This window comes from Hypomesus transpacificus, chromosome 18 (assembly GCF_021917145.1).
Source record: "Hypomesus transpacificus isolate Combined female chromosome 18, fHypTra1, whole genome shotgun sequence".
NCBI classification, from domain to species: domain Eukaryota; kingdom Metazoa; phylum Chordata; class Actinopteri; order Osmeriformes; family Osmeridae; genus Hypomesus; species Hypomesus transpacificus.
The window spans coordinates 8,956,611-8,983,717 of NC_061077.1; the positions used below are offsets into that span (position 1 = coordinate 8,956,611).

Sequence of the window (27,107 nt, forward strand, 5' to 3'; positions counted from 1 at the left end):
AAAGCCACAGTCGGAGCTTGACAACTAAAGGGACATATCCCTGCTTCAAGAGACCAGGGAGATCAACCTCATACAGGGGTTCTGGATTTATTAATTTATTGATCATGTGAGTGTTTACAACCCATTAGTAAAATTGATAATTGAAGTATAAACAGTCAAATGGAGAGCGTTAGCTCACTCTTTTCAGGAGAACTGGTAAATAGTTATTGCTAAGCATGACGCAGAAAGCGAAAGGTAAACACTGAAGCGAACAAACTACACTGCCTCAAACAGGCTTAAGGTGGTCTGTCATTTCATGTGTAGTGATCTTAGCATCTCAAATGCAACATTTGGTTAGATGCACATATTAATTGAACCATAGCAACCTGCAGCGCCTAAAACGTTTGGCATTAAGTAGCCTATTTATCCACTCATGACATGGGTATGGCAACAGGGGTAATTGGGTTGAGGACTCTCAGCGTCACCGTTTTAAGCACATGTCAATTGAAGTGGAAATTAACTACACTCCCACGAAATTGTCCGTTAAGATTAGTCACGGTTCATTTTTCTTGGGCCTCCGTGACGAAATCAAGACGGCTATAAAAGCGCACCTGGTTGCCTTCAGTTTCCAAAGGAGTAGGCTACAGGAGGACAATCAGTTAGTTTGGTCTATTAACAAAGATAACGGAAGGATACAAATTGCACATGAAAATGGTTTCAAATATTCCCTTTTGTTGTTTATCTGCACTTGTGCTCCTTAACTTAGTAGGAGCCAAACCTGTGTCCAACCTTCAGGTAAGTTGATGTGCTGCACACATGTAGCCTACGTGCAATTAATTTGAATTGAAGCCTTTGCTCAGTATCTTAAATCATGTTTTCCTCGTCAGACGCTGAAACAGATTCTGGAAGAAGAAAGTAATGTGCCATATTACGATTCAGAGGAGACGGTAGAATCAGATGGCAAAAACTTGAATACAGAGAAGGCGAGTTTCGATGCTGCAGAAGAGCGTCAGTGGGACTTGAGGAATTCTGCGCTGGAGGGAAAAGACAACGCTCTCGCGCGTCTACTAACTGATCTTATGACAACCTCCAAGCGTTCGTGGGGCCGATACAAGAAGGGCGGCTTGAGAAGTTGTTTTGGCGTCAGGCTTGAACGAATTGGTTCATTCAGCGGGCTTGGATGTTAAAGAATAATAGGTATGGCACCTTACTCTCAATTAAACTCGTATTTTTCACCTGGACGTGTACCTATAAACTACACATAAACTACTGCAGGCTATGTTTTGCCAAGAACACTTGTGAAGTGCACTTGATTGTCATTACATTCTTAACCGAGGCAACCAAGTGCAATCCCGCCATATGTTGCTTACGGTGTCATGTTCTTTCGTTACAGGTTTGGATGGTGGCGGATCGGAGCACAAGAATCTGGGCTACCCTTACTTGAAATCTGCATAGATATGTACCTCTGCAACTCAGAGTATTGACTGAGAGTTTACAAATTTGCTATAGGATAAAGTTATTTAAGTTTGTAGTTTGTATTTGGCATATTTAATGGTTCTTAGAACTGTACATCCTATTTTTCACATCATATGGTTCTGGCTGTATTCTGTGTATTTATCTATTTATTTTATTGTTAAACAAAGTATGGTGTGAAGAAATGCTATAGAATGTACTGAAGTGAAATAAATATTTTGCATAATAGAATATGTGGTGCGTCCTCATTTCTTATTTTGTGACGTCTGGTTGTCAGTAGCCTAATTTGACAAAGATTGGGTCAACTCTATTAACATGCACATTTTTGTCTGGCGCTTGTTCTACAGACGAGATCCGAGGAGATATTTTATATTTCCATCAGCAACAGCAGACAGCCACTCATCACAGCTTTTTGTCTGGAACAGTAACCGTTATGCCATAGATTTACACAAAAATCCCGTATAACATTCACGAAAGAAGATATTGCCAATAGTCAATCAAACTATTATAGTTGTGACAGAGGTTGTTTGATACTGTGGTCAAAATAATTTTCCAAACAATTATCACATTGAAAGGAAGTCGTTTTGTGCGCATACAATTTAAGCTGTTTTTGATAGGTGCCATACACGAACATACGACCGATTCATGTCTTAAAACAGTAAAGGAGACATCAGGTGACGAGGACATGAAGTGTATGTTGTTATTGTCATGGCAAAGTAACATACTTTTATGGGATGTATTGTGTAATTAACCATGTGCCAGCCTTAATATTCAATAGTTTACAGTGTCAGGAACCACAAGTGAAGACATGTATAGAGGCTATTGATTGTATTCATACAAATTCCTACATAACATTATTTAGGCAAGAAATTTACATTTGAAGTGTAAGGAATTATTTGGAGTATTCCTTCACCTGCAGGAGTTGAGCCAGTAACTGGAGGACACTTTGACTGTTAAAGATTCAAATTAACGTTGACTCATCCGAGATGGACAGACAGTTCACATAGGGGTTTCAGGGTCAAATTGAGACAATTACCGTACACCCAATACTAACAATTTTCCTTGAAAGCCAAATGGTAGGCTATTACGCCAGAATGGTCTTATTGGTTTAGCGGACTTTCAGAATTCAACAGCTGTTTCTGTTATCGGACTGGGAGAATTGGGTCTGTGAGTGGACTTGGATGCAATAAAGACTGCTAGCTAATGGTAGTATAAAGCACTAAACATCCAACCCACAATTTACGTAATGCTACGTTGTGCAATACACGTTTGTTCAATGAAAAGGCACAGATGAGTAAAAGTTACTTTACGCACAACTATCTTGATGGAGAACACGTCTGACGAATTAGAACAGATGGAAAGGTAGACTACAATTTCAGCCGCATAGGGATTTCTGGGAACTGAATGATCCATTCGCAAAAACCTTATTGCTTCATCGTAACTCTATTAATGCTCTCGTGACTCCCTGGACAAAATTAAGAATGTATTTTTTAAAAGAAGAATGCAGTTTGCGAATCAATAAAGCGTGTGAATATTAAAATATTTTGCGTTATTTAGTCACTTAATGAACAAACTTTGCCAAACCATGTTTGCATACATTCAGCCCAAAAGAGCCACTGGCATCAGGGCAATAATTTCACACTCATGACAAAAGCCTGCTATACCAGCAATCATAAATGTTAGGCGATTATACTTATTTCATATATTCCACATCGTGGAACAGTCGTGTTGGTTACAAGATGACATATGTAGAGGCACAGTTGTAAGACTTCAAGCACATGTATATTAGGGAAGTGGATGTTATTTGTAGACTATTTGTTGACATCATCCAATAGATCAAATTCACAACCATAATCGTCGATAACTTATCCTCACTAATTTTTACAGATGCACTATAAAGAGCATACTGACTAGTTGCATCACAGTGTGGTATGGGAGCTGCACAGACAGGGGCCGAAAGGCCCTACGTTGTGTGGTTCGGTCTGAGTTCATCATTGGCCGGAAGCTCCCAGCCCTACAAGACACCATACCACACATGATGCCTCGGGAAAGTAGTGTAAGAGACTGTTACCACCCATCCTTCAGTCTTTTTACCTCGTTGCCTTCTGGCAGGCGATACCGAAGCATTTGGTCTAGCACACGCAGACTGGACAACAGTTTCTTTCCAAGGGCCATCAGGCTTCTGAATGGACATTGATATGGACATTGACACTTCTCACTGGCCACTTTGTCACTTTCAGCTACTCTGCTACTTTCAGCAATATAGCAGTATTGCACCAATTGTACCCCACTTGTCTCTATAGGTTAGCGTAGGTTTATAAGGTTAGTATACGTTATTATGCGTATTAGAGGTTTGGTATACCGTACTATATATATCATTTTGTGACCTATGCTCTTTTGTAAAGCTCTCTCTTGGAAGTCGATTTGGATAAAAGCGTCTGCTAAATGCATAAATGTAAATGTACATTTTGTATATTTAGGAGGTTATTATATTTTAGCTTATCATAGATGTAATCTATGTTAAACTGAATACTTATATGTTATGTTATGCCAGGTTGCTTTGCGTTGTCATGTCCCAAGAATTAAAAGACTTGAACTTGAACTAATAATCCTTTGTTCAAATTTCCATTGAATTCAAGTTTGTCAGCAAGTCAAGATTTCCCCTTTTAACTGAGGAATTTGAAATATTGTCCAAATTTTTTTTTTTGGGGGGGGACATATGATTTCCATACGTTTACATATTACACAACCACTAGATTAAAGCAACTAAATTACATATTTTCTGTTAATAGTGTTAGAACAGCCACGCTTTGCTAAAAAACATGGTGCGTAAAAATCCCTTTTACGCATGCTTTGCAGCATTCGGTCAGTTCATTTGGCGACCATTGTAAATCCAATTTTGAAGGCGATTGCATCACACAATGACTACCACTACTTCTAAAAACCAACACAAATGGCAGGCCTGTCATATAACCAACCCTATTCGCAAAGAAATACGTTTATGAAACGCAAAATATGATTGCCCGGAAGCTGCGGAATGTCAACAACTTCAGAGAATATAAGGTTTATTACTGAAAGAATGCTTCTTCAACCACGTAGCCTATGTTAATGACTATGTCATAGGTAGGCTATGGCCCATATCTAAGAGACAACGCTATAAAAGGAGTCATTTCCGACAGCTACCCTTATCATAATCAGGTGTTAGAATGCAACTCCAATTCTTGGCATAACTGTGCGTGTCAGACTTTAGTATAAAAGACCATGGTTACTGTGGAGTGGGTATTGAGACAACCACAAGAGAAGAAAACCCAAGAGAGGAAGGTTTACCTTTATAACGCCGAACAAAACAAAAAAGATGCAGGTCTCTAGCATTCCTCTTCTCGGCCTCCTCTTCTTCTCAAACCTGCAGCTATTTTGCGCATATCCCGTCTACGACGGACTGATGACCAATGATGACATCGACGTCTTAAAGGTAAGTTATTGGAATGTTTTGGGACAGTCATTATTTAAATATTAATAATGATTAGTCTAGAATACGCATTCACGCTAAACTCAGTCTTTGATTCTGCTTTACAGGAGCTTCTTTCCAGACTTGAATCCATTCCTGAGCGGAGAGAGCAAACTCAAACAGAATTGGACAACGTGAATCCAGAAAACAACGTATTGATAGGGCAGGAAGAGAGATGGCAACCGCAGACAGGACTGGACCAGGCCATGATCAGAGAGTTCCTCTCGGCACGGGACTTAAAGACTGTCCGAAACGACTCAGCATCAAAGAGATCCTCGGGCTGTTTTGGACGACGACTTGACCGAATCGGCTCAATGAGTTCTCTTGGATGCAATACAGTGGGAAGATTCAGTACGTTTTATTTGTATTTGTGATGTTTCTGGATGTGTTGGTGTGCTTTTTGGTTTCAAGAGATTACAACATTCATAGACTCTTGAGTATTTATCTTATGTTTTCTCTATTTGCAGATCCAAAGAGGAGATGATGTCTTACCAGCAATACAAGGACCTGCAACGTTATTACATGCCAAAGCTGATTGTATTCATAGGCTATTTATTAAAGTATATTTATTTAAATATGTTAATCGCTTATATTTATTTGAACTGATGTGAGATTAAGTTACCATATTGTTTTCTGTACCACTAAAATATTCAATAAATGTTTACATTTGTGCATACGGATTTTGAGTTGTGTATTGAATTGGTTCCAATGAAAAGTATCCTTGGGGCCATGATTTCACGTCATTGACGTTTGATAATCAGAATAGACTGAACAGCCAAGACACTGGATGTTTGCAACAAAATTAAACTCTAAAAGGGCAACCAGAACGAAGCAGCAGTGATAGTGATTAATAAACGCATATAGCATAATTATAAGCCTTGGAGAGTGAATGCCATTAGGCAACGTATTATAACCGACCACTGAAAGTCTTTGTCCCAATTATGATTATAGTGAAAGTAATGTTCACGTAGATAATTCGATGGAATGCCCCATGACCAAAGCTTGCCTTTTTATCATCCTGTCTAGGTGTCTTCCGCTGGTTCAGGATGCACATGGGCTACTTCAAAAGTGGCGGGTCACAACTGATAACCCCAGTGAGCTAGCGCTGAGTTTCTTTGTCAGGATAAGGAAGTGTCACATTTTGGTGATGAAAGATGACCCTTTAAAGACATTCCACATGAGCATATGATTACACAACAAACACACATTCTTCTGGTCCATCTTTGCAGCCAATTAAGAGTCTCTTGGTCTGAGAATGACAAGAAATCCACAAGACTGATGAAAAAGTACCTTTACTATGGGATGCACACAATCTCACAGATAGCTCAGGACGGCCAAACAGTGTCACAACTGTTTCATACCTCCCAACGTAACCTGGAAAGATTCCAACAAGGTTTTGCTGTCTATAGATAGAACAACAGACCTATTTTAACCCACTATGGTGTATTGAGGCTTGAGCGCAATGGTTGGTATTTGTGTATCTGATGCTGCATTCCTGGCAATGCACGCCATGTCTGAGCTCAGGCCTGTGCTGCTGTTGAGGTCAGGCCACTGTTTTCGTGAGTGGTCTGAATCATGTGTATCCTCACATCCACATACACACGTCACCCACCACCCAGCCACCACTTGAAAATACATTTTACTAACAGCCTTATCAGGTTGAGGTGTTGGAATGCACTTGAGACAATCCATGAAATGATGAGCCACTGACACCAGACTGTCTCCTGTGTGTGGGTGTGCATGGGTGCAGAGACTATATAAACAGACCAGCCCTCTTGCCCGGGCACTGCAATAGCCAGATTCATACAGGGATCAGGGATGATGAGGACAGCGTCACTATGGGGGATTCTTGTTCTACTTTGTCAGCAGGTGCTTGTGAGATCCCATGTGGTGGGCCGGACTTACTCAGCTAATGACCTGGCCCAGCTAAAGGTAGATATGCTTTCAAATGTACTGCCTGATCAATGGTTCATTTATATTGAGAAAAGGTGAGGGCGTGATGTGCTGTGCAATGCACTGTGCCATCATTTTGGTGTTAATTTGAGATGGGAGTTGCTATAAATACTTTATTATTATTATTATGAAAATAAAATGGGCACATAAAATTAGAAGACAGTGAGATGTATCTGAAGCATTTCCAGTCTCATCAATAAACCTGGTTTCCCCGTATGATCACTAGAATCTACTTGAGCGCTTTGAGGAGACCATGGTGGCTGTGGTCCAAGCAGAGGACCCTGTACCAGACTATGAGGAGACAAACCCCAACCCTGAGCAGAGACAGACTAACCTGGGATGGGACAGGACTCCAGAAGAGCCTAACCCCCCTCCATTAGAGCCCAGGGAACCAGACGAAGGCCACAGTCGAACGCAAAGCCAGAAGAGTCGTTTGCAGGACCTACTCATGGCCACGAGGAGTAAGCTGTCCGGGTGCTTTGGGGGAAGGCTGGACCGCATCGGGACCTCCAGTGGTCTGGGCTGCAATGTTAGAACAGGTACTGTAAGGTTGCTCCGAAAAATGTGTTGTAAAATGGTTTACATCATAGTTCTGTTTTTTTCTTTATCCTAATCCCCATCCCTAAAGGAGGCATCTTGTCTTTTACCAAGCCTTTATAGTAATTGTTACCAGTCCTTATTGTAAATATGTTGTTAATTAACCTGCTCAGTAAAATAAGGGTAAAGTAAATCAAAAGCAAATAAGAAGTGATACTTTTTGTCATGTTCTCAGTCAGGTAGGCTCATGGACAAAATACCATACTATACTAACAATTATTATTTTGGTCTTTCTCAATTTTCCCCTTTAGGATAGAATGACCAGGAAAGGTTCTCAGGATACAACGTCATCTTGAGGAAAATAAAACCTTTGGGTAAAACTACTGTTCCACTGCTCAGTTCGATTCAGAATCAACCTTGCATTTTTTAGGGGTTGAGGTTTGGAGAGCAATCCTACAACCAATAGAAGTTCAACAAGCTGGCTCAAGTGACTCATTTAGTTGTTTTGAATATCTGTGTGAACGTCAGCATAGTACATTTGTATTAGCAGTCAGCATGAAAGCCTTGGCAGGGCTGGGACAATTCTATATTAATGCAGTGTTCCATTGGATCTTCCCGACCATACGGGAGGATCTCACCAAATGACTATGGCAGTGCAGAGGGTCCTTGTTACGATCTGTAACACCTCTTCGGGGTGTGTCTCAGTGAGCTAATAAACTGTTAACACACTGTCACTTCAGGAAGTCCTCAAATGATTCATGTTGCCTATTAGGTAGATAGTGGCCTCCTCCCTTTATGGAAGTTACTTGAGACAATCCGCTAACACTTACACTATTTTGGTGAGCTATCCTTACTTTACTTAGATTGGGTAAAGAAGGCGGAAGTATCTATCTATTCTCACTTCTAGTTAGTGTCACGTACCTTAAGCACAAGTGCTAGGTTTCATCTTCTAAATAACGAAGTAGAATGTGTATTTGTGATGTAATTTATGGTTTGTGATAGCTACACAGCTACTAAATGGATGTATTAGTCCATTTGAGTTTGGAGATGGAATTATCTTCAGACTTAAGTTTGAACAGAGCTACAAAATAACCCTGTCATTGTGTGTTCTAACAACGGATTAGAGAAGAGAACAAGATTTGTCAACGTAGATAATAAAGTGTTTTCATTCCGTCTCCGCTGTATGTCTGACTGTTCCTCCAGTTGAGCAAAAAGCAAAATTCACAGAATGATGCACTTAAACATGAAGCACTTTTTAAACGAGATAATCTGCTGGTGCAAGCTCCAATTTTCTACTATGTTAATGTGAAAACGAGTGACAATATAATCAAACCGTTACATCCTTAGAAGCATTTAATCTCGACTGAGCCCTCCCCTTAAAACCAAAGTAACGATCCTCAAACCAATTTATTTTTCCCAATGCAGACAAGCAGTCATTTCTAAACACATAAAACCATCAACAAGGGCAGTGAAATAGCCCTCACACTGAGAACAAGGATTTGCTTGATTCACAACCAAGGAAAAGGATTACACTCAATATAATGTGTCTTGTGTACTGTCAATGTATTCTGACAGCTTGCATGAATGGGATGCCACTGTGTTACATTAAGATGAAACACCGTCACACTGGTGTCTAGTCAGGTTTCTCTTCATTCATTCAACTTGAGTTTGAAGCGTCACTGGACTATCATCACCGATACAGAAAACTAATGAGTGTTGCTGTAGCATATGGGAACTTCTCAGAGAAAAGGCATGTTATTTTATTTTCTCTGTATAGGTGAAATGCACCTATACAGGCTAGAAAGGTGTCTATAAATACAACTTAGTTGAACTGTTTAAATTCCCAGGTTTGTTGAGTAAGATTCTAATCAAATGCAGGCTTGGTAGAACAGTGGGAAAAACAAACATTTTCCACTAAAGATTAGCCTGATTAGTAAATGGACCTTTACCAGTGTGTGTTGTTTTCTGAGGGCCAGTGTTATGTGGAAAACTGGGACCTGGGCATCAGTGCAGCCAACCACAACCCCTCATGTACAACCTCTACTGAACACTGTGTGCTAAAAACTCTGATTAGTGGATCTTTCATATGATTTACAAATCAAACTGGTATTTATTGGAGAGAAATGTCAAGGCACACGACAGTGGAGTTTCTGCTTCTGATCTCTGGAGGGCCTGATGTGTCTGCCATGAGCTTGTGTCCTATATTTGTCAAAGCTTTACAAATTCCTCAACAAGTACAAATAAATGCCTTAATATTCATAGCAGACATACTTAATATGTCACACGGTTATATTGGCAAAACAGTCCCTCTGAATCTGACAACTGGCTTAGCAGTAGAACATTTATAATTTGTTCTAGTCTTCATATAATATCATCTGATTCATGTTCCCTGTACAGATACATTGACATTTATAAAGTATTATAAAGTAACATGATATAAAAACATATCTTTAAACTAACACAAACACATGGCTAGTCTACAAATAATAGTTGACAGGACAACAACATTAGTCCATGTTGTTTCACGCAATGTAATTACATGTCATTTGATCCATTGAGCAAATAATAAAATTACAATTTCATAAAAATAAATTCTTAAATAAAACACTGAGCAAAATAATGACTCCAGGAATCAGGAATGCAAAATATATAAATATGTGCCATCACATTTTGTCATCATGACTGAAAGAAACTGTCAAACTAAGAGTTCCAGGGTTAATAAGTTTGGTCCTAACTTCATCCCTTAGCAATACATGAGTCCTTAGTGCAAACCAAACCTATATTGAAGAGTTAAAACTGGCTTGCAAGAACACCGTATGTTATTGATTTTCCAATATATATCCATATTACGCCTTGAAATCTATCCAGTGACACCACAGCTAAGGTCAACTTCAATTAGTCTGGCTTCAGTCAACAGAATATCCAGGGAGATTTACAATTCAAACTGACATGCCCAAACCAAAATTTCAAGAAGAAGAATCTTGGTCAATGACAGCCCCCTTAAAGATCTATTCCTCTTAAAACACGACCACTGCCTGAATATCAGTGAAATATCTACCTTCTTAAGCTTTATGTAGGTCCAGTGCAATAGTATGGTTTGTTAATGTAATTCCACAAATCTGTGTTGGTAAGAAATTGTTCTTACATTTTGATCCCTTGCTACCACTGAAAGTCTACTTTGATCATAGCCCTTCACAGGACACACATAGCATTAGTGCAAATTCATTCACATACACAGTAAATCCAAAATAAACTTGAAATGTACAGTCCAAATGAAAAGTGCTCCTGTCATGCAGAAGGTAAAGCGTGGTTGGTAAAGCTAGTACACTGACTGTTCAACCATGATGGTAGGAAAGGTACAGAGGATGGGAGAGGATCAGGGGGAAGTCATCTTAGCAGAAAGAACATCATCACTTGATCTTCCAGGTGTACACAACAGGAATGTGTCTGCCTGTCATAGGCACATGGATGCAGTGCTGTTTAGTGGGTTTCTTAAAGAGTATGTGTGTGTGTGCGTGTGTGTCGCAAAAACATATACAGACATAAGAAAGTTCCGGTCAGAGGTCCAGGTTCATGGAAACTTGTGCAGGACCGTGCTGTTTTAAAGCATTTGGATTTTGCAATCAGAAGCTCAAATGGTGATGTAGTGCTGCCTGAGTTTGGCCAACAGGAACTCGTGGGTTAAATTGTGTCTGGTGATGATTCCCACAATCTGAAATGAAGGGCACATCATGCTCTCTTATACACACAATTATTTGAAGCAGACCCCAATTCAATGATCATATGCCAGCAACTATCAGAGCAATCTCACTCCTTAGTGTATCAAAGGCTAATTATAGTTTAGGCTTGAAATAAAGTGCACATTAGTGGAAATACTCTCAGCAAAGATGTAATTACTGTTTAGAAGCTGAATCTGTTCCAGAGTAATGTGTCAATGTGCAACACTCTTACTGTGGCTGTGAATATATGCAGGTTGAGAATATGTGATGGGCTCTGACTGGACTGTTCAGGGCGTTCAGAGCAGGTCCCTTACCTCCCCCACAGCATTGACCACTGGCAGGTGTCGTAAACCCATGGTCCTGAACAGGTTGAATACTTGGGACACATGCGTGTTTGGGGACACCGTATAGGGGCATGGGTTCATGTAGGGGGTGACATCCTACATAGAAACAAGAATTGTCACACAAAGGCATACAAATCAAGAGTATTAATTGGTCGAATTGATCGTGACACAACATTTACACATCCTCGATACACTGACCTATTGAGAATATAATCTGCTATTTAACGATAGAAAACATGCTGTAGATAACTGGGTCATACCACTATCATGCGGGGGTTGAGAAGGGCCAGATCCAAGTCATGGATGTCAGGGAAGCGGGGGTAGTCCTCCGTCATCTCTGCGTAGGACAGTCTGGGCTGGGTGGCACTCTGGGGGTACAAACAGAAACAATGGAAGTTCACTCACAAAGAAACGTCAGTGAACCACAGGCAAAGTGATAAGCATCAAAAAGACACACACACGCGCAAACACACACAAACTGACCGACTGGTTCTCAGCGTAGCAGACCCCTCGGATAAGCAGGTTGACCAGCTGGGAGCGGAGGATGAGCCCGTGGAAGGTGAGGGCGCGGAAACGCTCCTCCATGGTCCAGTCCTCACTGGGGGACTGGTCTGGGTACAGGTTAGGGTACGGCACGTGTCTGGGAACACAGCAACACACTCTCACAAAAGGCTCTTCAACATGTACATTCTCCATGCAGGCATTTTTCCACAAGAGGTGTCTTGGTACCTCCTCTCCAGCATCTGCTGCAGCATGTCCTGGCCCTCCTCTGCCGGCTCCGCCACAGGAAGCTGCTCGTCACACACGTTCTTCAGCTCGCTGGATGGGTACGACTTCATAGACTGGCACCGCCGTCTCTGCTCCCCGGCACGCGTCAGCACGCTCGCTTTCTGGATGTGTGTGTGTGTGTGTGTGTGTGTGTGTGTGTGTGTGTGTGTGTGTGTGTGTGAATTTGACTATTTTATTGAAACACTTCAACATCCACAAAAAGAACTTGGCTGAGAGGAGCAAGTCTCCCAATATTGATCAGAAAACTTATTTTAGCAATTGTCAAGTGAAATATACAGTATAAAGTTGTACAAATCCAATTAGATCCAACAGTAAAATGAGTCACAGTCCAGTCTAAATGGGCTTCCTACATCCCCTGTATCTCAGCACAGAGCTCCACCTCCCCCTGGTGGTCAAAGCAGCTTCTTACCTTGAAGCGGATGTTGTTGCTGACCAGGATGTTTCCCTTCATGAACTCCCGCTCATTGTGGCGGTTCTCGGTTACCACGGGGAAGGCATGGTAGACGGTGGTGCGCAGGATGCTGACCAGAGACTGGATACGGGTATGGGGGTACACGTAGGTCAGGTTGGGCTCCATGATATCACTGGCTGTCAGTCTGGATACAGCCAACAGGTGAGGAGAAATACAATGGTTACAACACTGGTAGACAGCTGAAAAATGCCTTTTTTTCTGTTGTTGGGAAGAAATACTTCCGTTTGTTGTTCTGTGTTGTTCTCCATCCATGTCATTATCAAAGTTTAAGTATTACTATTTGCTTACCTATCCATTTCCACCTCAGTCTCCCATTCCAGCAGTGGCACTCCTTTCAGTAATATATGGATGTCATAAATGCCCTTGTTGAAGAAATCCCCTGTCCATTTGGCTACCTGGGAGGTTGCACATGCAGACTTCTTTAGCTGGATCAGTGAGGCTCTGGTCCCAGAAACATGTTTCTAAGCCACTATTTCCTCAAACAGTTGGATATGTGTATTGATGATTGCACATAAAAATACATGATACACACAGTACCATTAGTGTTATCATGATGGGAAGCCCGTATGTGATTTCATTTGTCGATTCGATGAGAATGACTGTCAGGCTGATGGTCATGCGAACCACGCCCCCGAGGAAGGCGGCTGCACCAATCAGAGCAAAGGTCCCCGAGTAGATGTGCATTCCCAGGTTTCTGTTGTGTGGAGATAGAAGACCCAAATTAGTCAATTAGAAAGAGGCCAATCATGAGGTTGAACACAGAGTATGATATACAGTATGATGTGATAAAGCACAAGTCGTATAAGGCATAGCTGGGTCCCTCATCGTGTGCCATTCATATGTCTCCAATATCAAATGGTATTTTCTTAAAAAATATCAGTTTTCGGATTAAAATGGCAAAGAGTCATCTAAATAACTACAGTTAAGTACCAAGACAGACAGGCAACTTTCTCTCCCAGTTAGGGTGGCCCCAGAGGGGCGCATGCTAACAATCATTACTCTCAGATGAGAGGAACTCAAAGCCCAGACAAAGAGTGCTAAAACTGGGTCAAACAAAGAGAGAGAGAGATAGATAAACACAGAGAGGGAGAGGATGAAGGGGGGTGAGAGAAGGTCAGGCTTCAAACCATGTGGTCAGCAGATTCCTCCCTGAGTAAGTGGCAGAGTGTGTTCGTTTTACGAATTGCCTGGAGACAAAAATGTGATCCAAGCACCTACATTTTCAGGAGGTTGGCCACCAGACGTCCAAAAGCAGCACCACAGAGCAGTGAGGGCACAAAGAGGCCGCTGGGTACGGACACTCCATAGGTCCAACAGGCCAACAGGAAGTAGAGGAGGAAGAACACTGACAGTGTCACAGGGCTGAATGTTCCTAAAGACAAACAACAGGAAGTTCAATGCTGATGTGAAAGCAACAGTGCTGGTATGTAGACCACACCCCTTTAGCCAAGAGTAGGCGACCTGTCTGTAATCAACTGATACACGCTGAAACAGGAGGGTTTATGTGTGTGTGTGTGTCTCACCGTCCTGGTGAAAGAGCTGGTGGATGGCCACTTCCTGGGGGTTGAAGAAGAGAGTAGCCATGTCGTTGTAGGTGTTATTAGGACAGAAGAACTGTCGGATTGTAGAGTTGGTGTTTTCATTCTGATCCACCTAAACACACAGCAGCAATACATGTGTCATCATTAAGTTCATCAAGAAATAAACTGGACTGTATGAGTCCAGTCCATGTCTTTAGACCAGACATTGGCCGGGTTTCCCAGATTCTCTTTGAATGCTCCTAAGAAACTCTTAGCGTTAAGAGCTTCTTAACGGATCTGGGAAACCTAGCCAGTGTCTGTCAGAGGTAAGCTGACAGCTGTGGAGGTACCATGAACACACCTACCAGGGCTGTGGTGTTGTAGATTGTGGGAATTGGAGTTGGAGTGGGCAAATCCCGACATTCACCCAACGTCATGGACACTGTAAATATCACCACCGTTGTCACCATGGTAACCAGCAGACTCTCCAAGACCCTGGAATAACAACATTAGAAAGGCTATCTGAAGAAAACTTATGACTTACTTATGCTTATTTTTAAAATAAGCGTTTCAATGATGAAGTTTGCTTTACTCCATAAAGTTTTATATTTTTACTATTTGAAACCGTTTTAGACAGTTTGATCCCCTCACATCAGAGGAGAGAGGGGGTTCTCCCCAGTATTCACCTGACAAACTTGGCCTTGGGGTGGACATGCTTCATGCGATACTTGGCCAGTCTCTTGTTAACACAGTTGAAGAGAGCTCCCAGCAGCCCACCTACTACTCCCATCAAAACAAAAAAGGCCAGGTCCACCACCGTCCACAGGTGGCAACTTTTGTCCCCGTCTAGACACTGGGAGAGACCCACCAAGGTTCACACACCAAATATACAATGGTGAAATATGACATGAAGACACATATGGCGAAGCTGAAATGTATGTACTAGCAATAATGGCAAAACCGTACCTTGAACTCTCCAAAATTGAGCAGACCAGGAAGTTGGAAGGATCCCCACTTGTTGTAGTTGATTCCCGAGCGGAAGAAGTTAAGGGTGAATGTGGCTGACATGGAGCAGAAGAGCTTGGGAGGAGTGAGACAGAGAGGAGGACCTCAGGCATCAAACTGACCACTGTTCTGTGAAACAGGTATTACTGGACCACTTGTCAGTCCCTTCTCCCCTCAGTTTCAAGTTTATGCAATTCAACGTGGTCACATGTGCACATTGACATACCACTTTCCAAGTGAGCGCCTGGTTCCAGAAGGAGGAGCCCTCCTCCAGACTGAAGAGAGTGCCCCCTATGGGCGCCCCAAACGCAGCTGCCACGCCTGCAGCCGCTCCCGCCGAGACAAAGTCCCTCTTGTCCCTGGGAACACATCAAGCAAATCACAACTTTGTCAGTTCATTCATCTTCGCAAAACACAACTGTGAGCGTACTGGATATTAGTTAGAGGATATTAGTTAGAGGATACTTGATCTGTTTGTGTCTAGAAGGGTTGGTGTTACAGGATTGCTGTACCTGTCACTGCGAAAGTACGGGAAATCAAAGCGGATCTTCTTAAAAGTGATGCTCTGGAACTATAATAAGAAGGCAAGGTTAATAGCAAACTAGTGTTCACAGGCTTTTAATGTCCTAATAATCTAATCAAAGCTACCATTTGCTTTTAGTTAAAAGTGAGGAAAATTCCAAAGATAATACCCCATTTGAGATGAGCCTCGCAGATGTCAACGAGCATCTGAATACAATCTGTAATGAGTAGGTCTCTACCTGGGGGAGGCCAGCTCCTACGATGGCTCCACTGTGGATCATTGGGCCCTCCTTCCCCACAAACAGACCTGGGGAATCAAACACAGAATCAGATGATCACACCATTAAGGAACTATATATATCTGTGGTAGTAGGAGATTTAAGGTCTTGGCTCCTGTTGCACCAAGATCATAGGTCATCTTTAAGACGCTCCTTGGTTCTATATATAAGACAGTAAGGAGACAGTCATTCGTTTAACCACCAAGCACTATGCTATTATGGACCAATGATTTAAGGCCTGTACTAATAAACATTTAATAAACGACAACGACGACGACTAAATTATTTACATAAACATCTAAATTGTTTCGTAGTAATCCATGAGTATGAGTCATTCCAAGCTCAGGAAGTCAGATATGGTGCATCATGCTGGATCTATCTATCAAATAAGAGTCATTTACAGTAACAACAGATTAACCACGGGTGACACTGTATCGCTGAGACATGAATTTAATGCCCATTTTTGTTCATATTTGTCAAATGTGTTCACTGTCCCACATAGAACTGGCCTGTAACAAACAGCATGTTATAACAGCAAGCTCATGAATAGGATGCAAGGACTAAACAAAAATGTTCTTGAATATGATGCAGCAGTACCTCCTGCTACGGTAAACAGCACCCCGAAGACCTTGCAGAGGAACGTTCGAAGTCTGACGATCCCTGGAATTTTAACTCCGTTCAGGTAACTTTTGATCTCTGGGATACCTGACCCTGCAGCTACAGGCTACAGACCAGAAAGACATTCAGATCAGCTCCACCAGATCAGCAGTGGAAAAAACAACAACAATTGAACAGGTAGTTCAGATATGGCAGGTTTACCTCAATGAGAACTAGCACACTGGCAATGAAGATGAAGGCCAAGTTGAAAGCCAGGAGCTGGAGAAGTGACAGGGCGAGGCAGCCTTTCTCGCTGCACTCTTCTACAGCTTCAGCACCAAAGTTAAGAATTTAGATTTCACAAAAACAAGAATTTTACATTTGAAACTCGAGTAGATGATTCAAATGGAGATGAAGATTCAAATGGAGATGAATCAAGGATACATTTTCCGACCAAGCTGAATTTGATCTGGGTGAAGAGTCGTACAAAAAAGTCCACGAGAAAGCCCACCTGAAAGAAATTAAAATTATACATCGGCCTAGTATTTCATGTTACCAGCCAAAGAATGAGAGTTGCCACAAAATGTGGGTTGAATACAATAGTTGAACTTACCAGGCCTATGGATACGCCTATAGCAAACACCATTATCCATTTAACAGCTTCGTACTTTTTGGCTTTCTAAAATCAGACATTAGAAACAACTTAAGAGGCAAATGCAGACAGGCATTCCGATTAAAAAACACATTGATTTCGGTTTATATATTTAGACTAACCTTATTGTCCATACCCTCCAAGACCTCAACATAGGGCTCGTTAATGCATCTGTCATAATCCAAGCTCTGCCAACATTTGCCGACAAAGATCGAGCATTAGGATGTTATGTTTTGTCATTCTGAACCATTCATCAGACAACCACTCAGATCTTAACACCACACAGGCAGAGCACGCTCTTCATTTGATGTTTGCTTTGTTATTACTTACCTCATAATCTTTCCTTGGCAGAATTTCGTCCTCTTCATCTCTAGTTTCCCCAAGTATTGTCTAATGCAGGGGAAAATAAAGTTACACTTCCGAAGAGTGCCAAGGTTAGGTCCTCTCTGCCCAGACAGAACCCACAGATGCTGAGCCTGGAGCAAGCCAATCCCTACTAGGTCATTTTAAACTATGGTAGTTGTATATCAAGATATGTAAGCAAAGTATACTACCCGTGCAATTGTATAAATCAAGTGAACATTGTTCCGTACCAGTTCCTCGGGTGTGCGGGTCTCTCCATCCCGGCAACAGCAGTGACAACAAAAACAGTTACCACAGCACGCCATCTTCGCTGCACTGTCTACTGACGCTTCTGCATCTACCTTCCGGCTTCATGTCATGTGATAGAAACGTAAGACGATGCCAAAATATCTAAACTGCGTAAAATATAAGCATTTAAGGTAACGTTCGCTGATTACATATGAGAATGTTGATATAGTCACCATGCTCTGGCTCAGTATCATCAACAATTTTAATAGGGTATTATGTTTACATATTTGCATTGCATTACTAATACATCTAAGCACATAGTCAAGCACTTACACGGAGTGTTAAGATTATATGCGTAAAGTGTACGCAATTACAGGACACTCCAGGAAGGGATCCCCCACAAACGTCGAGACGAGAAAAAAAAATAAAAACACGAAAACTTATCAGCAGGCACATGTTTTCTTGGAAGATAAAGACTGGCTATGCGTTTCTAAAGTTAGTCGCTCAGAGAACGCGTTATTGCCGGGAGCAGGAGAAGACTACTTGGGAACAAGCACAATTCTTGATTGAAAGGTGAGCTGATAGATTTAGCTAGCAAATATACAGTCTGTCCACCTATTGTTATTTTCATTGGGACTTGCACGTTCTTTATAGTTAAATAATGCTACATTTGTTTTAAAACCTACTGAGCTGACGACAGAAGGGTTGTGCTGGTAATGATATTTTAACGGGTTGAACGCCCATCAATTTTTGTGGTACACAATGCAAATGTGTGCAACGAAGGTCAATAAGAGTTGAGCGGATATTTCCAGTGTGTGTGTGACTGATTTAAGACAGAAGGACAGTCTTGTAGCCGTTCTTTGTGACTTTAGATAATATATAGATACTTCCCGGGATCATGGTAAACCAAGTCCAGAGAGTTGACGGCGAGTGGCAATCATGCAAGAGCGACTCCAGCGGAGCGAGCAACAGCGGAGGCGACAGTTCCAAAGAGAGCTCTCGCAGCTCTACGCCCGTGTTGGACACCGACCGTACGGACAGGCTGCGGGACAAGATGCGTCGGCGGATTGAGTCAGGAGACAATTGGTTCTCGCTGGAGTTTTTCCCCCCTCGCACCGCGAGTGGAGCTGTCAATCTCATATCTAGGTTTGTAAAAAAATTCCTGCCCAAATTCATTGCTCCATAAAGTAAACAAATATTGTTATTCTGACTATAGGCAATTAACCAACTAAAAAGTATTTCTAACAAAGGCATATCTGGATTGCATAATGTCATCTCTTTCTCTCAGATTTGACCGAATGGGCTCTGGAGGGCCCCTCTTCATAGACGTCACCTGGCACCCAGCAGGGGACCCAGGGTCAGACAAAGAGACCTCCTCTATGATGATTGCTAGTACAGCAGTCAACTACTGTGGTCTGGAGAGCATCCTCCATCTGACCTGCTGCAATCAAACCAGAGAGACCATAACTGGCTACCTCAGTAAAGCCAAGCGCCTTGGCTTGAAAAACATAATGGCTTTGAGAGGAGGTCAGTCTCTGTTCCCTTTGAAGATATCGTATTTGTTACCGAGTGGTTATATAGCGTTTATCAAGAAAACCCTGAAATCATCCACAAACATGAACTAAGAACCCACTTCTAACATCCTCAACGAACAATCTTCCTTATTTTGTTTTTTCAAGACCCGGTTGGAGATGACTGGGAGGAGGAAGAAGGCGGATTTAACTATGCCTCTGACCTCGTCAAACACATCCGCAGCGAGTTTGACGACTACTTTGACATCTGTGTTGCAGGTATGTATTTTTTTTCTATACTTAAGTTAATATAGATCCATTTATTCCCCTAAAAGAGACTGTGCTAAATCTTTTAGACACACCCTTTCTCATACTAACAAAAACGTTGACGTCACTATCAGATGGTTTTTCACAACTAATATTCTACATTTTGGGCTCGCTGACTGCTAAGGGATGTGTGATCTCAAAGCCTTCCTTCTGATTGGTCCTGTTTGTTCTGAATATCCATCTTGTTTCATTTTTGCTCAGGCTACCCAACTGGTCACCCTGAAGCAGAGAGCTACACTGATGACCTGAGACATCTGAAGGAGAAGGTGGATGCTGGAGCAGACTTCATCATAACTCAGCTGTTCTTCAGGGCAGACACCTTCCTCAAGTTTGTCAGAGATTGCAGGGCCATTGGCATCACTTGCCCCATCCTACCTGGAATTTTCCCCATCCAGGTACATAGAAAACTGGTTTATCAGGGCAGTTGCATGTAGATGATCAAATTAATAATTAAGGCAGATTGTACTTTTGTAACGCCTTGCCTTTGTATCACATGCTTTCCTAATTTCCTAACTAGCATGGACATGAAATTTGGTTGCCTTACACATTAGTCCCTAAAAGTGTAAATCAAATATTCCTAGAAAAACATCTGAAATGTTATTACAAATAACATGCCAATGATCTTTCTGTCAATAAAGTTTATGGGCATTCCGCGCTGTGCGCACAATGATTAAACACTCACATGAGGTTTGATAGATGATTTGAGATCTATACGACCATTGTTCCTCCAGGGCTACCAGTCCCTGAAGCAGCTAGTGAAGCTGTCCAAGCTGGAGGTCCCAGAGGAGATCACATGGGTCATCGAGCCCATCAAGGACAATGACGCTGCCATCCGCAACTATGGCATAGAGCAGGCGGTGGGCATGTGCCGTGTACTGCTGAAGAGTGGTGAGGTGCCAGGCCTCCACTTCTACACCCTCAACCGAGAGGTGGCCACCATGGAGGTGCTTCGGCAGTTGGGCATGTGGAACGAGGACCCCAGGTCTGTGCCCTGCTACAGCTTTTGTTGAAGGATAGGAACAGAAGGTTTTTTTGGCAAGAGAGAAACCTACGCTGATGACCGCTATATTTAGGATACCGCTCATGATTAGATTAGGTAATGTTACATTTCCAAACAAATGTATGATACTGACCTGAGAGGGTTTTATTTCTAGACGGCCCCTCCCCTGGGCAGTGAGTGCTCACCCCAAGCGCAAGGTGGAGGACGTCAGGCCAATCTTCTGGGCCTCCAGACCAAAGAGCTACATCTACAGAACCCAAGACTGGGATGACTTCCCAAACGGCAGATGGTAAAGCTACAGTCAGCCATTCCAAGTCAACAAATGTGTTTTGACCTCAAAAACTGTTTCAGTGAATGTTACATGGTTTTCTTTTGTTACTGAAGGGGTAATTCGTCCTCTCCAGCCTTTGGGGAGCTGAACGACTACTACCTGTTCTATCTAAAGAGTAAGTCCTCAAAGGATGCGCTGCTACAGATGTGGGGCAAAGAGCTGACAAGTGAAGCCAGCGTTTATGAGGTCTTCACCAACTACATCATGGCCCAGCCCAACCAAAACGGACATAAGGTGACACCTTCATCTCACATCTCAAGGCCACGCATATGAAAGTCCCGTTTCATTGCTTACATAGCCTATAAGTGCCTTCTCGCTAGCTCAGTGGCTCATTCACTTGTGCTCTTTAGGTGATGTGTCTGCCGTGGAACGATGAACCTCTCGCCACAGAGACCAACCTGCTGAAGGATGAGCTGGAGAAGGTGAATCGGAGAGGGGTCCTCACCATCAACTCCCAACCCAATATCAATGGCAAGCCTTCTTCAGACCCCATTGTGGGTTGGGGACCTCCAGGAGGCTACGTCTTTCAGAAGGTTTGTCATCAGACAAACTTAAGAGATCCATCCTCAATATGTTCTGTATGTGTGCAGAAGTTCATAGTTCCGTAGAGTTTTTGGGATGGAAATTGTAGTTTTCACAACATGAATCATTGTTTGTTACTCCAACAGGCATATCTGGAATTTTTCACCTCGAGTGAGAACGTAACAGCCCTTCTCAAAGTATTAAAGAAATATGAGCCTCGTGTAAACTACCATATTGTCAATGTTCATGTAAGTTTTGTATGTTGAGCTAGCACATATGCACATTTAGTAAACAATTGCATTACTGTTGTATTTGTTACACATTTTGAGTCATGGCACCTGTATTTCCTATCCAGGGTAAGAACACAACAAATGCCCATGACATGCAGCCTAATGCTGTGACGTGGGCCATCTTCCCAGGCAGGGAGATAGTGCAGCCTACTGTGGTGGATCCTGTCAGCTTCATGTACTGGAAGGTAAGGTGACATTTGGGAAAGTCCCATGTAAGGACTGCCTTTGGGATAGTTTTTTTTCTTTTTCTGGTACTGATAAATATTACAAAAGGGCTATAAAGATAAACCTGTTGTTGAACCTGAATGTTAAACATTTCTCCATAAGGACGAGGCCTTTGCCCTGTGGATCGAGCAGTGGGCCAAACTATATGAAGATGAGTCACCTTCTCGCATGATCATAAAATACATCCATGACAACTACTTCCTGGTCAACCTGGTAGACAATGACTTCCCATTGGAGAACTGCTTGTGGCAGGTCATCGACGACATGTTCGAGCTTCTCGACGCTCCTCCGGAACCTGTGGAAGTAAACTCTGCTGTTGATGTCTAACTCATTTTAAACACTTATGAACTGCGCTGCCTGGATAATGCATCCAAATAAGCACTACAGTGAAGGAAGGCTATCTGGATGATAAAAGAAAGATTTTGTAGTTTGTAATGTTTTTATTGTAGGTGTTGTAAAAGACTTAACTGTTTTTGAATCAAAGTATACATTGAGCAACACTGGAATGGAAGCATAGGGGTTACAAGAACCCGCACACCATATTGTGTCCTTGATTACCATTGTAATCTACCACAGAACATTGTTACAGTATCAACCTACTGCTGCTAATTAATGCTTTCACAAGAAGCCTTAAAAGTAACAAGCAATTAGCAGTGACGTCACTGCAAGTGAAGTTTAGGGAAGCTTATGGTTGCATCAGCCTACCTTACTGGCCACGTTGGACCTTCTTGTGAATCTGTTGACATACAGTATGGCCTGTGAAATGAGTTGGCTTTAGTCCAAGTATAACTCACCTCTGTCACTATGACCCCCTAAAGCAGAGATAAGCAGGATACCTGATGGTGGACAGTAGGTCACTACAAACTACTATACACCAACAGGACTGTCCAAATATTGAGAGGGGGTTTAAAAAAAGAAATATAATCAATGTGGCTGCTCTTGAGCCAAAATGTTGTAGCTAGGTTGTGTGTTATTCATTAATTTCCTGCAGTTTCTAATGTGTGTTAAAGGTTAGAAGGCAGGAGACAAGGTGAAACCTGAGACAAGCAGAAACACAGGCGTTTTTACACAGTAGTAGATAGCCTGATAGCGGTGAACCATGTTTTGTAACAGTAAACTCAATATGTTTGTTTACAGTACGTCACTGTAGGCTATTATCAAATATACATTAAAACAACAATAAACCACAAAACCACAAAAAATGTTTTTAAAATTATAATAAAAGTTTTATATAATTATTACGTTGCATTACATTATGAATTACAACAAAATTGCATTTTAAAGCTAAATTCTTTCAATAAAATCAACAACACTTCCCCACAGAACCTGAATGAACAGTCGTGGTGCTTGCTAAAGCCCCTTGTCTGCAGAGCTGGGTGCCCAGTGCTCTCAGATTCCCAGCTGTCCTGCAGCTGGCTCACATCAATCACCGGTGAAGGGAGGCCCCAGTCAGGGAGCTATCCGTGTGACCCTTTATACCCTAAGGGTGGGGTGAGCGGGTAAGGGCCATGCGGACAGTTGCATAGCTCAGTCAGCTGTAGCCTACGAGACCATGCCTGGCTGACGTGTCAACCATTGGTCACTGAACAAAGGGCACGTCTTCTCCATGCGAGGAAAACCTACAACAAACACACACAGACATAACTGATGTCGGAGTGGGCAGCAGTGCCACGTAAGTTATGCTAAGAGGGGTACAGTTGGCCTTGTGAAATACGGCACAATCCTATTTGAGCTAATGCAATACACAAATGAAAAGAAATCCCTACATCATCAAATCCTCATGTTTAACCATGCATATGGCTGTTGGGCCAGCAAGTCTCTCATTCTCACCTGAGCGGCCAGTGATCTGTTGAAGCGCGTGGCGAGGTCTTTAGACACCCGGGTTCTGATGCGTCGCTTCCTCCAGGTAAGCCAGGCCCCCTGCTGCAATCTGTCTGTATACTGCCCACACACACACACACAAATCAGGTGTGTCAACAAAATACAAAGCAGCTGTTTGTTTTGATTGAGTACTGTATATACGTGTGAGTGTATGTGCTTGCCAGGGTCCTAAGCAGAAGTGTAGCAGCAGTCTGGTCTCTCCAGTTGTCCCACAGATCCTGGGTGTGTCTCCTCTGCACCCTCCTCAGAACAGCTTCCAGCCTCCACCTCCTTATATACTCCCTGTAACAGAGAAACATAGCATGGAGCAGCACAATGCTAGCATGCACTTATTAGGAAAACCCTTTCTACAGTCACCCACCTAAAGCTGGGTCACTTAGACATAACCTTTAAACTCACCTCAGTATCCACTCCAAGAGACTCCTTCTCTTGTTGCGTCGAGCCGTCGCCCTCTCCACCCAGCATGCATAGTACTTCTCTGATAGGAGGAGAGAACGTCTCCTGCAGGACTGGACCTGAGAAGGAGAGACATTGAAGGAACGAGGGGTGCTACGTTTCCACATCTGCAAATCGCCGGGCATTCATGCATGTTCCTCTTGACCCATTTCACTTACGATGAACTCTTTTATGTCTTGCCATGAATTCATACTGACCTAACCACAGATCCTGCAACTGCAAACACTTATATGTTTAGTGAACTATTCATGTGAAACATAGCCTACCTCCTGATGCCAGGCGTGGAGTGATGACATCAGCAGGCTCCTCCTCTTCCTGTCTGTCACTCTCTGAGCCAGGTCCTGAGAGGCCTTATGGGAAGCAGCACGCCTCCTCCAGAGTCTGAATGCTGACTGGATCAGTGATGTACACACTTTGTTCTCTGTGCTCCTCCATGTGAACACGCCCTCCTTCACGACCTCACGCCAGCCTTGAAAGAACCTACAGTACATGGGAAGAACACTATAACTTAACAAGAATTCACTTGTGATTGATATCTTCAGTTTAGAGATCCATGACAGATGCACAGTCTGCATCGAGAAGTCTAAGGAGTCCCAGGTGTTGACTCTTCATTCGTAAAAGACTTCCAGTACCTGCGAACGAGGTGAGCTGAGCTCAGCCGTGAGGCGTCTTTCTGGTTCTGGTGAACTCTGACCCATAACTGGAAGGCTGTGCTCACTCTGTGGCCCTCCAGCCACAGCCCCACCGCCTCTCCCATCTGTCTCTGGCCTGTAGACACTGAACAATCACGCACGCACACATACACACATTCCGGGGTTTAGTATCTCCCCCAACCTTCACTCGGATGGGTGTGGCAGTAAAATATGAAACTTTTTCTATAACGGAAGATGTGCCTGTTCACATTATAGCATCAAATATGTCAACACTGCAACACTCAGAGATACCCACTGTGTTTGCAGGGTAACAGAGTAGCAGTGTTGATATTGTACCTATGGCCCACTGCCTCCAGGCAAGCAACACTTGCTGGGTGTTTCTCTGTGCTCTCTGCACACACATCATTCTGGCAGCTCTGGATGTGTGTGTCCTTGTCCTCCAGTGGTCGATACACTGTGAAGAAAAACACGACAACTGTCCAAGTCTCGGATGTTTGTGTTTGTGGCTCTGTGCGTGCGTGTGTGCGCGCCCTCTTACATACTTGTTGTAGTCTTCGGTTATTGAGCTGCCTGAGTGCGGTGCTCTCTCTAGTGGCTGTTCTCCAGTAGTTCATGGTGTCCTTGGTCAACCTTCTGTTCCTCTGGCTGAGTCTCTGTCCCAGCACCTCTTGTCTGTGCTGCGCCTGCCCCTGTTCACTTCTCCAGCGGGTCAAACACTGCTGCACCAGCCTCTGGTCTCTCCTCTGCTGGAGGTTGGCACCACAGTGCCTGCGTGCAAGCGTTGGACCAGCATGAGCATGCCAGCTTAGGAAGGCCCTGTGTGGGAGACCACACGAGCAGAGACGCTTTAGGAACCTGAGGCACTGGTGCTTCAAGAGATGACAATACGTACAACACAAACCTCTGACAGAGCATCTGCTGGTGGAAATCCAGACTCCTCCTCCACGACCGATGAAGAGCGACCCAGTACCAGAATCGCTGTGCCAGTTCTCTCCTCTCTCTGTCCTCACAGAACACCAGCGCTCTCTCCCGGTCTGCCGCTCTCTGTCTGGCACGCAGGGCCCACTTCCTGCCCAGCTCCCGTGCCCGCTGGCGTCTCTCCCTCCGCCACATCAGTGCCAGTCTCCACATGCAGAAAAAGCGTAATTCCAGTCTGACTAAGTAGTGGCGGGCTGCCCTGCTGTCTCGTGCCCTAAACCTCCAGTGATGTGCCACTCTCCTGGCCACACCCTGCTTGTGTAAGACACGCCCTCTCCAGGAAGTGAAAGCCCATTGCATGGCTCTGTGTTGTCGCTGCACCTCCATGGTGAGGATGGAGTTCTGCTCTTTCATTCTGTGTTGGGAGTAGATGTTCCATCTCTGTATGACTCTGAAGGACAAAAACATAACAATTCCCGACCTGGATTTGTCATCTTTGGCACAAGTATTGAACTAAAACATTTGGCATGACGACTGAACTAAGAGATATGCAGTATAAAAACATTTTTATGGTACGGATAAAAAAACGAAACAATCGTTTTACCGCTTACCTTCTTGTAAGGTTGTGTTGGTGTAGGTCTTGGGCTCTCTTAACTTTGTGGGCTTCTTGGACCCAAATGAGCAAAGCTTCCTCTACAACTCTCCTTCTGTTTCCCTCCACATACTGACACAGAAGCAGCCGCAAGACACACCTCCCTATGGAGAGACCACACAAAGACGGAACACACCATCAGCCACACACAGACAGAACACACCATCAGCCACACACAGACAGAACACACCATCAGCCACACACAGACAGAACACACCATCAGCCACACACAGACAGAACACACCATCAGCCACACACAGACAGAACACACCATCAGCCACACACAGACAGAACACACCATCAGCCACACACAGACAGATGGACGTGGCCACAATGGCCACCGACACTGGCGTGAGACTATGTGTTGGTCTTACTGCGAGTGTGTCCTCTCCAGTGCTGCAG

At 43.2% G+C, this 27,107-nt stretch overlaps 5 protein-coding genes and 1 long non-coding RNA gene across 6 annotated transcripts; 4 read left to right on the plus strand and 2 right to left on the minus strand.

Annotated features, from left to right (window-relative positions):
* The first annotated feature begins 609 nt into the window (after nucleotides 1–609).
* Nucleotides 610–1,681, plus strand: LOC124480941. Its single transcript, XR_006957592.1, has 3 exons — nucleotides 610–774; nucleotides 867–1,176; nucleotides 1,373–1,681. It is a non-coding gene; the product is annotated as an uncharacterized LOC124480941 (long non-coding RNA).
* Nucleotides 1,682–4,639: 2,958 nt separating this feature from the next.
* nppb (natriuretic peptide B) lies at nucleotides 4,640–5,640 on the plus strand. The gene is made up of 3 exons (XM_047040486.1): nucleotides 4,640–4,924; nucleotides 5,029–5,311; nucleotides 5,428–5,640. Exons 1-3 carry the CDS (start codon nucleotides 4,808–4,810, stop codon nucleotides 5,442–5,444), a joined length of 417 nt encoding a protein of 138 aa, XP_046896442.1. The 5' UTR covers nucleotides 4,640–4,807; the 3' UTR covers nucleotides 5,445–5,640.
* Nucleotides 5,641–6,745: 1,105 nt separating this feature from the next.
* On the plus strand, nucleotides 6,746–8,625 carry nppa (natriuretic peptide A). The gene is made up of 3 exons (XM_047040341.1): nucleotides 6,746–6,892; nucleotides 7,140–7,452; nucleotides 7,762–8,625. Exons 1-3 carry the CDS (start codon nucleotides 6,779–6,781, stop codon nucleotides 7,764–7,766), a joined length of 432 nt encoding a protein of 143 aa, XP_046896297.1. The 5' UTR covers nucleotides 6,746–6,778; the 3' UTR covers nucleotides 7,767–8,625.
* A 915-nt stretch (nucleotides 8,626–9,540) lies between these two features.
* Nucleotides 9,541–18,040, minus strand: clcn6 (chloride channel 6). The gene is made up of 23 exons (XM_047040624.1): nucleotides 17,942–18,040; nucleotides 17,679–17,738; nucleotides 17,471–17,536; nucleotides 17,310–17,375; nucleotides 17,141–17,207; nucleotides 16,919–17,025; nucleotides 16,697–16,823; nucleotides 16,061–16,128; nucleotides 15,812–15,870; nucleotides 15,526–15,658; nucleotides 15,261–15,374; nucleotides 14,981–15,147; nucleotides 14,660–14,789; nucleotides 14,298–14,427; nucleotides 13,993–14,146; nucleotides 13,312–13,468; nucleotides 13,063–13,169; nucleotides 12,712–12,898; nucleotides 12,243–12,403; nucleotides 11,997–12,153; nucleotides 11,774–11,881; nucleotides 11,484–11,609; nucleotides 9,541–11,162 (listed from the first exon to the last, which is right to left on the minus strand). Exons 1-23 carry the CDS (start codon nucleotides 18,014–18,016, stop codon nucleotides 11,082–11,084), a joined length of 2,607 nt encoding a protein of 868 aa, XP_046896580.1. The 5' UTR covers nucleotides 18,017–18,040; the 3' UTR covers nucleotides 9,541–11,081.
* Nucleotides 18,041–18,326: 286 nt separating this feature from the next.
* mthfr (methylenetetrahydrofolate reductase (NAD(P)H)) lies at nucleotides 18,327–22,654 on the plus strand. The gene is made up of 12 exons (XM_047040843.1): nucleotides 18,327–18,512; nucleotides 18,812–19,085; nucleotides 19,228–19,466; nucleotides 19,619–19,729; nucleotides 19,979–20,172; nucleotides 20,509–20,759; nucleotides 20,932–21,066; nucleotides 21,162–21,342; nucleotides 21,459–21,641; nucleotides 21,777–21,878; nucleotides 21,986–22,105; nucleotides 22,248–22,654. Exons 2-12 carry the CDS (start codon nucleotides 18,838–18,840, stop codon nucleotides 22,470–22,472), a joined length of 1,989 nt encoding a protein of 662 aa, XP_046896799.1. The 5' UTR covers nucleotides 18,327–18,512; nucleotides 18,812–18,837; the 3' UTR covers nucleotides 22,473–22,654.
* Nucleotides 22,655–23,357: 703 nt separating this feature from the next.
* On the minus strand, nucleotides 23,358–25,250 carry LOC124481077. The gene is made up of 6 exons (XM_047040844.1): nucleotides 25,115–25,250; nucleotides 24,749–24,962; nucleotides 24,426–24,541; nucleotides 24,188–24,308; nucleotides 23,976–24,086; nucleotides 23,358–23,764 (listed from the first exon to the last, which is right to left on the minus strand). Exons 1-6 carry the CDS (start codon nucleotides 25,237–25,239, stop codon nucleotides 23,714–23,716), a joined length of 738 nt encoding a protein of 245 aa, XP_046896800.1. The 5' UTR covers nucleotides 25,240–25,250; the 3' UTR covers nucleotides 23,358–23,713.
* Nucleotides 25,251–27,107: the final 1,857 nt, after the last annotated feature.